Source organism: Tarenaya hassleriana, unplaced genomic scaffold (assembly GCF_000463585.1).
Source record: "Tarenaya hassleriana unplaced genomic scaffold, ASM46358v1 Cleome45, whole genome shotgun sequence".
Taxonomy (NCBI): domain Eukaryota; kingdom Viridiplantae; phylum Streptophyta; class Magnoliopsida; order Brassicales; family Cleomaceae; genus Tarenaya; species Tarenaya hassleriana.
In genome coordinates, this window is record NW_010967219.1 from 567,532 (window position 1) to 580,438 (window position 12,907).

A 12,907-nucleotide genomic window follows, 5' to 3' on the forward strand; every position below is an offset into this window, starting at 1 on the left:
ACGGTTGGAACTGGTCTGCTAGGACTGAAGAACACGTTCCTCTTTGCGCAAGGGTTTCAAGGATTAATCTCTTAGGTTTTTCACTCTCAAAACCTCTCAAAAGATTCCGAAAGTCGTGCCAAAGAGCTTAGAAGGCGTTCTCCAAAGTTCTTTACCCTTAAAACCCTAATTTGAGTGAGTTTAGGAAATCCCGACGTCTGGACCGATCGGTCTGGAGCTTATTACGTGTGAACCGATCGGTCTAGGGATTTGGACCGATCGGTCTGGAACCATTTCCGGACCGACCAACATTTGGACGTTACCTCTAGACCGATCAGTCTACATCTGGACCGGTCGGTCTGGCCTCCGCTCGCTCGGGAAATTCTCGTCTTTTCTCGCGCATTTGTCCTTTCTTGTGTATGACCCTGTAGGCTCATCCGATATAGCAGTATAACCCGAAATCTCCATTTCGTTTATACAAGTCATAGGTGGTCTCTAGAAAGACACTATGACTACCTATCTCGAATAGAGTTTGTTCGTGATCTTACGAACGTCACTGATGATTCGGGTTGATGATCCTTGTGTATCACGATATCATGTGTCGAACATAAGGCATGGACATACCACCTTATCTGATTCGACTGCTTTCTCGTTCACTGAGTTCGACTGTTTGAAATAGACGACTTTTGTCTATAGTGCGGCCACACATTTCTACAGTCTCGCTCACACGAGAGGCCCAGTGATATCTCTCTCTTTTACGAGAGGTACAAATCTCGTCTTGACTATCTACAATCCAGCACATGATTCGTTTCGTACCTGATACACGCCTTTATAGTCCTCCTGTTAAGCAGGACATTTGACGTATTCAAAGTACGCAACTCCTCATGTTGGATTCCGTAGATATCTCAGGTCTTACGATCCAATCATGGAACCGTCATTTCAGATTCAAGTCATACCCCTAGTTCATGTGACAATCTCATGCGGGTCAATCCAGTATTCCGTTATCCAACGAATACCTATGATTGTGATCATATCCAATACCTATGATCATCTATATGATCATCAATCACACATTATACTAGTCTTAGTATATCATTATTCCCATAATGACATATGACTAGGGAGTTTAATATTGTTCATAACGATACATGGATTTCATAACATATTAATTATGCACAACATGTAATAAATAAAACACTCATCCATAATCCATAGAAAGTGTCAATACATCAAATGTATCAAAATAAAGCTCGCAAAACAGTACATCATAGAACACTAAACCAACAAAAAGAATATACAAAACATATTTTTACTTAGATTTAAACTCAATCGTAAAGAGGAGATTCACCCATACTTCTCCGATCCTCTTTGAGATTTAGTTGGATCAAAAATACCATTAACTTATCGATTATAAAAAAAATCATAACAAATTAGAATTTTTCCAAAGGAAGGTAAATAAATCCATATGGCCAAAATAACCTCAATCTACTAAGAGAGTTTGAGACCAACACTATTAGGGAAATGTCTATTTTTAGTTCTTTCTCCCATTGGAGAACCAGTCACAAAGGAACGAGCTGGCCAGTTCTCGGTCAGAGAATCTAGTCATCGCCATCTTTATCCAAAAACCCATATGTCGATCTCCCTGAGAAGTAAGGAAGTGTCCTTGTGTTGTCGACTGTGAATCCTGCAATTCCTCTACGTCCAAATCGTGTAGATCAGAATCTGCAAAAGAATACATACTCCAATCCCACCCACCGAGTATTCAAGCCAAAATATCGTCCCATCCTCCAGGACCTCACACTCAAATAATAAATGGTCCCCAGACTCCATGGTTCGATGACAAAACACGCATTCCATATCAATCTCCAATCCCCATCGACTTATACGATCCTTAGTAGGACATCGATTAAGAAAAAACATCTAAGTAAGAAATGCATGTTTTAGCGTATGATATTTACACGAGATTATCTTACTCCAAACCTTACGTTGATCATGTTGGAGTTAATCATGTTCCTTGTGGGGAGTTTTTTTTATTTGGTCATTTATGATTTTTTTTTAATTTCAAATTTGAATAAGTTCTAGAATATCTAGAGTTAAGTATGATCTTCCAGATTTTTTGTTTTGGTTTGTTTATTATCATTCATTATAAATAAGAATTATGAGCTCAATAAATAAGAGCATCAGTTGAAAAAATCTCTCTTCTCTCTCCAACCACTAAATCCTCTCGTCAACTATTCCCTATTTTTTTTCCATTAGTTTTATTTTTCCAAAATGAAAAACCCGAAAAATAAATGCATGAACTCGTGTTAATTAATTTCTAACAAATCAGGACCCCTCAATTCTTTTCATACTTCAGAAGAAGGAAATACAGATCTGCTGGTGTTACCCACTGTCCAGCAATATTGATCCTCCTCCTCCTCCGATAAAGACGTGGCAACTAGAAAGGAGAGCCTATGAGCGGAAGGTATGCATGCATTTCATAGGAGAATCTTGAATTTGGTGAAAACTAAATACAGCTCATGCAACTCATGCAATAGGTGCAGATGATTTGTAACGCGGATAAGAGAACCCTTGGGCATTAGTGCGCAAAGATGGTGATCCCATATGATGGAGTTAAGTCGGGAAGAAGGAGCGATGAAGATAAAATCGGTGTTCGACGTTTCAGAAATGGATAAACCCTAATTTTGCCTATCCAATATGGAAATACTGTGATTCGAAACCCTAATTATGTTTGGGATGAGATTCCTTCGTTGCCTTATCCTGCTTACTCGCTCCTTCACTCCAAGTTCAAGCCTCTCACTTCATCTCTCCATTCTCTCTTTCTCTCTTTTATTCCGAGGATGGCGCCACATCCAAACTCCTCATCAACCTCCAAGTTCCGCCTTTTTGTGGCTTTTTTTTGTGGATCTCTCTTGTTTTTCTATAAAGATGTCCTTTTATATTAATTCTTTTTGTTATATTGTGATATAGAACCCACTTAGATCATCTTTTTCAAAAGATATAAATCAAAACTTTTGTAACAAAATAAAAAATTATTTTCAATTCGAAATAATAAGATTTTATTTGATTTGATCTTGTTAGGATAGACCGTTTCCGATAAATCTAATGATCTCGATAAGTATTATGATAAAAAATGTTTTTTTTTTAAAAAAATTTATGAAACATAATTTATTTAAATTCGATTATCAAGGTTATTGAAACACGATCATCTCTCACATATAAACGATCATGTATTCGAAAGGAACTTTCTTGAATACCAAATGAACTTAGAGAGATATGGGAAGAGAGAGAATTATATAAATACTCTTTTTTTTTTTGTTCTATGTTCTGTGTGTCAAATGAATTAATCTAATACTTTTATTTATACTAGATAGAAGAGTATCACATACTAATGATGAAATAAACCAGATTTGATTATGATGTTATTCTTGATATCAAATAACTATCATAAATGATTGATTTGTTCTTTTTTTTTTTGCAAATTTTATTTTGATTTAATTTTTTATATCAATCAACAATCAATACTCAATATTATGTAGATTTTATTTAAGATTTTCTAAAACTTTTTAGTTTTTATGGGTGAGACTTTTCATGAGCTAGACCCATTTTATTTCGTTCAAATAAATTCAGATCCAATCCCGCAAGAATCAAATGTTTTTGAGTTTGGTAAAGCCTAAATATATAGTATGATAGTTTTAAGTTTTGCAATGCAAAATTATTTCATTAAGAGTATACCGTGTTTAGAAAGATAGTTTTTAGTTTTGAACCTTCTATAGTGGTATATTTTTTCGGAAACACGTTGTCAAGCATGTGTATGTATGTATAACTATAGAAAAGTAAGTAAATATTTGCATGAATGTGTATATATACATTATGTATATATATATATTATAAATTTATTGTCCTTTAATTTTTAATTTATTTTTCTTAATTTTTGAAAAATAGTTATAACTAAATTTTAATTTCTGTGACAGTTAACGTTATACTCTATGTGGGAAATTCGGTTATACCACATCATCTACCGTTAACAATTATATATCGTTTTGTATCCAATTATTATTTTTTCAATAATAAAAGTTAATTATTTTTAAATATTAAATATTTATATTTTTTGAAAATCGAAAAATTCTAATATGAATTTCATAGCTATTTGAAATTTCAGTGAGTTTTTTGGATTTTTCCTAAAAAACATTATTTTATGCAACATATTGGTAATTGTGGATCTCATGAAAACTGCAGTTCTAGTTGTACATCAATATACAGATTTCTTTTATAAAAAAAAAATTGGTGCTTCGAAATTAATTTCTCAAAACTCTATTCACAAGTCATTCCTCTTAACATTTCAAAATAATTAAAATGATGAAGCGGAAAAGGAAGAGCAAAACAGGCGCAGTAGGTTACGCGACCAAGTACTGCTGCAAATGGGCAGTTCTCTTCTTGTTCTTGAGTTTACGGAAAGCCGAAGACTCGATCTGCCTGATCCTTTCACGGCTGACGCCAATGGCCTCCCCGATCTCTTGCAATGTCTTCATCCTCCCGTCTTCCATCCCGAACCTCCAGCGTATCACCTGCTTCTCCCGCTGACTCAACGTGTCCAACACCATCTCCAAGTCCTTCCTCATGAACTGCTTTATCAGAATGTCTTCCGACGTTTCCGCCTCAGGATCCGCTATCACTTCCTGTGTAATACCATCCGATCCCAACTCTCAAGAAAACGGCAGAACCCTTTTGGCAAGCAGATCGTTAAAAGATGATCGATGGAAGAGAAAGAAGATGGACAAACCGAGGGTTTGAGGTTCTGGTTGATTCCGATTTTCTGATCAAGCGACATCGGGGCTTTAGGAGATAGTAGAACAGCCGTGAGCCTCTTCATCGAGACCCCTGCTGCCTCTGCGACTTCTTCATTATCTGGTTGCCTACCATTTTCACTGTAGAACTGCTTTCTAGCTTCCTTCACCCGATACGTTGCCTCCACCATGTGAAACTGCGGGTCGTTCCAAAAGATATTAAGATACGAAAACATGCTGATTCGGTTTGATCTTTGTCTGATTTGGAATGACTTACGGGTAATCTAATCGTCCTGGATTGATCGGAAAGAGACTTTCTAACTGCTTGCTTGATCCACCAATGCGCATAAGTAGAGAATTTGAAACCTTTCGTAGCATCAAACTTCTCGGCTCCCCTCACAAGCCCTCTACATCCTTCTTGGACAAGGTCCTGGAGGTTCATACCAGCTCCTTGATAATTCTTAGCGATCGAAATAACGAGGCGTATGTTGCTCGTAATCATTTTGTCTTTACAAATTGTTCCGTGGTTTATACGCTTCCTTAGGGTTTTCTGATCGACCCCAGCAGCCGAAGCCCACTGTGCAAAAGTTGGCTGACCCCCGCAACGCTCAACAAGCTCTTCTCGAAGTCTTTCCAGCTTCAGAAGGTCCTAAACGAGACAGACAAGATCTTGTGAGCAAGTAGCCTCAAGGAATGAAAATAGAGGAAAATGTCAAGAACAAGTCATGCAATATTTTCAAGAGCCCGAAAAATCCCGCCATAGACGCCACCTTTATCAGTGACAAACCTGTATTCCTTCGGACAACTCTTGTTCTTCTCTTGCAGTGAGAAGCCCGGAACTGTTCGTTGTCCCCCTTAAGTATCGCAAAGGATCAGCATGGTCAACATCCTGTGAAGAAACGCGTTTTCTTCTACCGCCTGCACCATTCTTCACAGACACAACGCTTGACATAGCTTTCTCAAGCCCTCTTGCTCGTCGAGCTTTCCTTTCAATCTGGCGTGTAGACCTCACTGCTACACTTGTGGAGAGTTGCTCATCCAGGAGCTCGAGCTCTTGGCTTGCTGGTCCGGAATCATCGCATGGATCTCCGCCAGAGCCATGAGCGGTACACCGATCGACCACAATTCCAGTCTCGGAAACCACTAGATGCCCCAATATGCCAGAACGTTCCTTTTCCGTAAACTGGTCCCACTTGGAGCGCTTCTCAGCTGTTGATGACACCAGCAACTTTGTATCGCAGCCGTTATAAATGGTCACAGCATCTCTCGCGAATTCCACGGCAGCTCTGGCAAGAGTAATTGCTTCAGCCGCCGCCGCTGCCACTACTACTTCATCGCTGGGGAGAAGCGTTTCAGAGCCTAAAGCTTCTGAACATTTTGCCTGTACATACAAATCAACAATTCTTCTGTTTATCTCTCCAATGAATTGGTAGAAATACGTCATTTTTTAGGATTTTATGAGAAGGTGGTTTCTTTATTTTATAAATTGGGAATTTCGGAGTTTTATAATATTTTACATTCTATTATTATTTAGAAAATATTAAGACAATATTAGGGATATTTGATAATATCTTAAGATTTATTAGATTTCATTTTTATTACCATATAGGGAGCTCTTGTTTCATCAATAAAGATATTCAGAGTTTTAGAGAAAATTTGATTTTCGCACACGAGCGGTATTGGGAGCTGACACCAAGGAAAATTTCGGAAATGTTTCGACAGGGGTTCGGTTCGAAAACAGTACCGGTTCGACTCGTTTCGGAAACATCACTGAGTTTTCCAGTTTGTTTCAGAAACGGTACTAAATTTTCCGATTTGGCACCCGATTTTTTGATTCGTAGACATATACATGTGTGTATATATATGCATACATACATATATATGTGCATATATACGTGTATATATGTGTATATATGTGTATATATTATATAATATATCTATACATATATTAATATTTATACATCTATATATAACAATTTTAGTTAAAAATATGTAACGGTTGAACCATTTAACCCATTTTAAAAGATAAATCAAATGGGTTAACCCATTTGAGTATATAATTGGATTAGATCGACCCATATAATCCGACTCATTTTGACATCTATACGAACAATGCAACCAAGGTATCAGCTATTGAACTATTCTACCGTTAGTCTAGCAAGTTACAACGAGAAATATATCGCCATTGGTCTCTACCTATACTTACTTGGTTTGCCTAGAAACTCATGAAACCAAAATGTGCTTTCACCTATGGGCAGATTAGAGATTTCGAAAACAAATAAAAGGACATCTCTCACCTCAGTTTGGGGAGCAGCGATTCCTGTATAAGTCCATTGATTGCCTGGCATTAGAGAATCTGAGTCGGTGGTGAAAGAGGGTAGTCGCAGCTTCTCCACGTCGAGAACAGAAGTGGCTGACGCCGATGCAGTGGAAACCGCGCAGCGCGATTGGAAAACGACACGACCCTTGTACTGTTTTGCTGCACGAATCCAACAAAAACAAAATTGGCACAACCAATTTATCAGTCAATAAAAGACTGGAAAGACAAAAGAAGCCTTTTGGGATTAGGACGAGAACCTTGACTGTAACAGCGCAAGACATGTCGAGGAAGATCTCTTATAATGAATCAAGTGCAAAGCCTATGTTAGGGGCTATCTCTTATAATGAATGAATACTCACTGCCAAAAAGGATATATTCAAAATACCTAGCAACATTATCTGTTACATACCCAAATTTGGGCAATTCAATAGGTGAAACGGGTACACAAAGCGTCTGTCCCGTCCCGAGTCCGCAACTTAAGTTTAGAGAGGGTTATATATGTTCCAAATCACTGTCCCGAACCCGAGGGGGCTTGGTCCAGACACTCAATTACCCAAAAAACATTATTTGTTTCATCACACACCTCTCTTCACCCATTGCACTAATTTGAACTCAAATCCATAAGAAGAACAATTTCAGAAGCCGAGGAAGATCAAACGAATTTGATCTTCACCGATTGCACTAATTTGATCTCAAGACACACGGAAAATATCAACAAGTTTCTACTAGTATCAAATGAATTTCGGGCATTAAAATCAGTTCAGCCCTAATCCAAGATTCGGGGAAGATCAAATACACCCATTTGGGATCACATTGACTTGAGGCCATTGCGAAGCGAATCATGACAGCAGAAGGCAAAGGCAGAGGCGAAGATATAAAACCACATTCAAACTTCAACGTAACACTGCACATGCGTATATAAAAGATATACAACTAATTACAGAGAGAGAGAGAGAGAGGGAGAGAGAGAGATACAGTGGTAGTGAGAGGTTCTGAACTGAATAGGGAAGGAACCAGGTGGACACTTGAACTTAGGAAGAAGACAGGAAGACATACTCGTACTTAGCTAAATTTGAATTCAACTTCCCACCATTGAAGCGAGAGAGAGAGAGAGAGAGAGAGAGAGAGAGAGAGAGAGAGAGAGAGAGAACTGGTGATGGCGAATGAAGCGGAAAAGGATAAAGGTTTTAGCCTTTGAGGCAGATAGACAAACAAGACATAACAACGTTACAAAACTGCTTCTGGGGTTTCCCTTGAGTTAATTGGGCCGACGGATTATTATTTTTTAAGCCCAAATAAATTGCTAAAACGGTAAAACCCATTAAAATTTTTAAATTTGTAAAATGGTACAAAATATTAAGAAACAAAAGTATGAGAATATGAATGTATATAATTATTATTTGTGTAACTTTTTTCGTTATTCAATTCACAAATATCGTTTTATATTTTTGTAATTACATAAATAGACATTTGTAATTTCATTTTTACACACCAAAAACAACAAAAGAATAACAACAAATAAAAATTCTCTCTTATATCCTTTTTGTATTTTTAGTTTTATTATTTCACAACAAAAATTTAATTTTTAATATGATTTAATGGATTTTATCCTCGTCATCCGGACTTGATATGTTTTAAATGTTGATAACTTAATCTTATGACATTTAGTGTCCGGATTAAAAAATGTACGATACCATTTCTTCGGTTGGGCCCTTATAAAACCATCATAAACCAAAGGGTTATACATTCGGATATCATGTACATATTGACGAAACTCACTTTCTAGGTAGCTCTTGGTAGCCTTTCAAAACAGAATTTCAGTTCGAGGTCCTTGAATTGTTTCTTCCAATTCGCATTCGCAAATACATGTCGTGTGCACATCCTATGCTCAGCCAAAGGTAACTGTCCTTCGATGGCATTCACCAAACCCTGGTCATAGTTACATAGTCATAGTTAGAATCTTATGTATATATAATGTATTTTAAACAAAAATAAGAAGTTCTTGTCGGACAAAATAGTCAAGTTTTCACCATCGTCCAAACATAAATCTAATCTCAATTTCCGAACAAACCAAGTCTAATTGTCGGTGTCTTCGATACGCACAACAGCCCAAACAATTGGATAAATACCGTCATTGGCATCTCTACCTACTGCCGAAAGAAGTTCCCCTTTAAAGTCTCACTTCAAGAAACATCCATCTAACCCGATAACTGGACGACAATGTCTTTTCCATGACTCTCGTAGGACATCGAAGCATACGTAGAATCTGTGAAACACCTGCTGTCCCGGAGCTGGGTTTGTTCCGATTTCAGTACTCGTATTGGGGTTTGAACGCTGCAGCTCTAACTCATAGTCCCACAATTTCCTAAATTGGACTTCTTGACAACTTTCAAGGCCAAACTTCTAGCCTTGAAACACTTGGTAAGAGACTGTCAAATTATGATCCCGTTGTATCTCATCCTGCATCTTTTTCCCCTTAAAACTCGGATCAGCCCTAATCTTCTCAACGTACAATGTTGCTATTTGCCTCATCGTTAGCATATTAGCATACTTCTCCGCAATGTGGTTGTGATCGTCTTTATAGATCTTGATCATCCATTTATTGATTGGGACCTCAACCGAACAATAAATCCTCCATGGACAGCCCACGTTACATCACACTGCGGCCAATTTTGTTCGATCACACCTGGACAACTTCACGTTGAAGTTTTTATTTATCACATAGTCAAACAACGCCTTCTTAAATTCTTCACCCGAATTGAAAGTTTTAGCAAGATACAAGAACTCGCTACTCGGGAATGTTGTCGGAATCTTTGTCTTAGGCTTGTCAAAATTATCCCATTCTTCATCAGTTCCTTCAGGTGTGAGGGGGATATGATCATCACTATCTAAATAATCCTCACTCGAATTCACCTCTTCATCTTCAACAACATCAGCTTCATCAACAACAGGAACTTGAACAAAATCATCATCACTACTTTCATATTCCCTAAATTCATCCATATAATCAAAAGACTCATCGTCAAACCCAACTGTATCATCGCAACATACATAATCATTATCCGCAGCGCTGTCACAATCAACCAAATTCTCTTCAACTAACCTGAATTCACCTCTTCATCTTCAACAACATCAGCTTCATCAACAACAGGAACTTGAACAAAATCATCATCACTACTTTCATATTCCCTAAATTCATCCATATAATCAAAAGACTCATCGTCAAACCCAACTGTATCATCGCAACATACATAATCATTATCCGCAGCGCTGTCACAATCAACCAAATTCTCTTCAACTAACCTATCTACCATTCGCTTGACTGGAGTGGGCTGAGATATATGGTGGTCTATGTGTACATCTAATTCCCCACATAAGGTTGCCATTTCAAACATTAACTTCATTTCATTATCCCCACATCCTTGCACCACATGTCTCTTCTCATCCAAACTCTCATATGGTAATTTAAACCACACGTCTTTGACTGCACCACTTATGTTATGAGATTTAACAAAATCTTCCACAAAACTCCAAGACATAATATCCATATCAACCATAACACCTTCCTCCACAATTCCATTAATGTAATAGTTTTTTCCGTCTATTTCTTCCATACTTCCAGCCATATGAAAGTTGAGTTTACAGCAACTACAAAATGGACGCATTCTATTACTATCTATTCATAAAATATACCACTTTCCAATCAATAACAAAACTAGAAACTTACCTCATTTTCGAAGAAATCGAGTTGTAAACCGAGGGTCTGTTGTATCACCAAGATCCACAACCACAGAGATCTATAAACCATGAACACACATTCAGACATTTCTGAAATTCCACAATTGTCTACAATCGAGTTCCTCTCAATTTATGACACATTACATGTTTCTATCTTCTCTAAGCTCAAACCGGCATCAAACAACATCATCAACCTATAATATCACATAACCCAATTAAACTATCACCTAAATACACACAACCAGAGGATTAAGACTTAAAAACACAAGGGAGAAAGTCGTCGAACATTACTGTCACGTCGGAGAAGGAGGTGTTCACGTCCGAGGAGGGTGTCGCCGGAATCGAGGCTGCGTGTCGCCGGAGTAGCGACTGAGTCTCGCCGGAATCGAGGATGGAGTCGATGGGCTGGAGAGAGATGACGGATTACAGTGGGTGCTGTGGTCTGGAGTGGATATGAGAGTCGACAGTAAGGCCGGGAGAGGATCTCGCCGGAGAGGAGGCTCGCGGCGGAGAGGACTGTCCGGCCGGAAGGGGGTCTCGCCGGAGAAATCAGAGGATGTTGACTTTTGGGGATTTAGAAATCAGAGGAAAGGGTGAATGTCGTGATTTGGAGATAGGTGGTCGATTTTGAGGAATTAGGTTACATATTTGGGTATTTTTATTTTTATTTTTTTCGGTTTAATGTGGAAACCGACTCGGTTTAATTGGTGATTTTCGGTTTTTCGATTTCACACGTGGCATATACATGTGGACAATTTTTCTGACGTATCGTGCCACATCACCTACGGTTTTAACGGAATTGTGTTCTGTTTCACGCCGTAACCCATTGTGTATGAGATTGAAATCAATTTTCATAGTTCGTGGGGGAATCTGGGAAGATTTGAATTTCGGTATAAGTTTTTGGAAAATTGAAAATTTGTGTAGGAAATTGGAACAAGTAAAATTGGTGGGGGAATATGGGATTATCCCTTATAATATGTGAAAAGTTGCTACAAAATCAAAATGATAATATCATTTTTTGGACTCAAGTCAGAAATTAGTAAAAATATATGAATTTATTATCTTTGAGTTTATATATACAAACATTATTACGAACTTTAAATTTTAAAGTATCTATACATTCACCTAAAAATTTAAAACATGATAGGAAGAATGATTTAGATAGAGAATAAGTTGTCGAAAAAATGTTGCTATTTTAGATGATTTTAAATTTCCCGAATAGAACTAGAACTTCAAAATTACCATCATTTTAAAAAACTATCTTATGATAATTTTGCCTCAAATGGAACAATCTTTTTGACCAATCTTTTACAGTTTAGTGCGTTGACTCAGAGACGAACGAAGATTAATCTGAATGTATAAAGGTTAAAGATGTCGATTCATAGTTAAACTTTATTCAAGTTATGTCACGGTATATATAAAAAAACTATTTACATATTTATGCGATCTATAATTACCAACTTACAAAAATTTCTCTACTAAAATTTAAAAAAGCAACTTGATCACCCTAATCCCTAACAAAAAGAACTTGTTATTACAGTCGATTTGTACTTTTCTAGAGTCGTTGAGTTTAGGTTACTACTTGTATAGGATTTATTCATCTAGATAAACACAATCAATTATTATGAATTTTCTACGAATTTTTAATTAAATATAAAGTAAAAAATGAAAACAAATTGTTTAGAAAAATAATATGTTTTTGATAAAATTGAAACATATATAATTGGATGAAATTTTAAAATTTAATATAAAATTGAATAAAAATAATTTTTTTATATGATTAAAAAATAAATCCGAAATAATTGAATTCTATGTCAACGTATAAATCAAATCTAAAATATTGATAGATATAAATCAAATCTAAAATTCTTTCTAAAATATTATGTCATGATATTTTTGGTAATTGAAGTGGGATCCAATAAATTCATAATTAAAAATAAATTCATAAAAACAACTAAGTAAATAAATAATACGACAAAATGGTCAAAATAAATTATTTAAAAGAAGGCCAAAATAATAAAATAAAATAAGCAATCAGTCAAAAAGACAAAAGACTCGCTACACCAATCCTGTCCTGTGCGTT

General features: G+C 36.7%; 1 protein-coding gene across 2 annotated transcripts; it reads right to left on the reverse strand.

The window, feature by feature from the left end:
* Window positions 1-4,257: 4,257 nt before the first annotated feature.
* LOC104825382 (RNA polymerase sigma factor sigB-like) lies at window positions 4,258-8,249 on the reverse strand. Of its 2 annotated transcripts, none has more exons than XM_010557706.2 (6): window positions 8,062-8,249; window positions 7,064-7,245; window positions 5,554-6,147; window positions 5,044-5,415; window positions 4,763-4,963; window positions 4,258-4,658 (listed from the first exon to the last, which is right to left on the reverse strand). In XM_010557706.2, the coding sequence occupies exons 1-6, from the start codon at window positions 8,138-8,140 to the stop codon at window positions 4,377-4,379; spliced, it is 1,710 nt and encodes a 569-aa protein (XP_010556008.1). In that variant the 5' UTR covers window positions 8,141-8,249; the 3' UTR covers window positions 4,258-4,376. The 2 variants fall into 2 exon arrangements, with proteins under 2 accessions (XP_010556008.1, XP_010556010.1); XM_010557708.1 differs by lacking the exon at window positions 8,062-8,249 and adding an exon at window positions 7,344-7,444.
* Window positions 8,250-12,907: the final 4,658 nt, after the last annotated feature.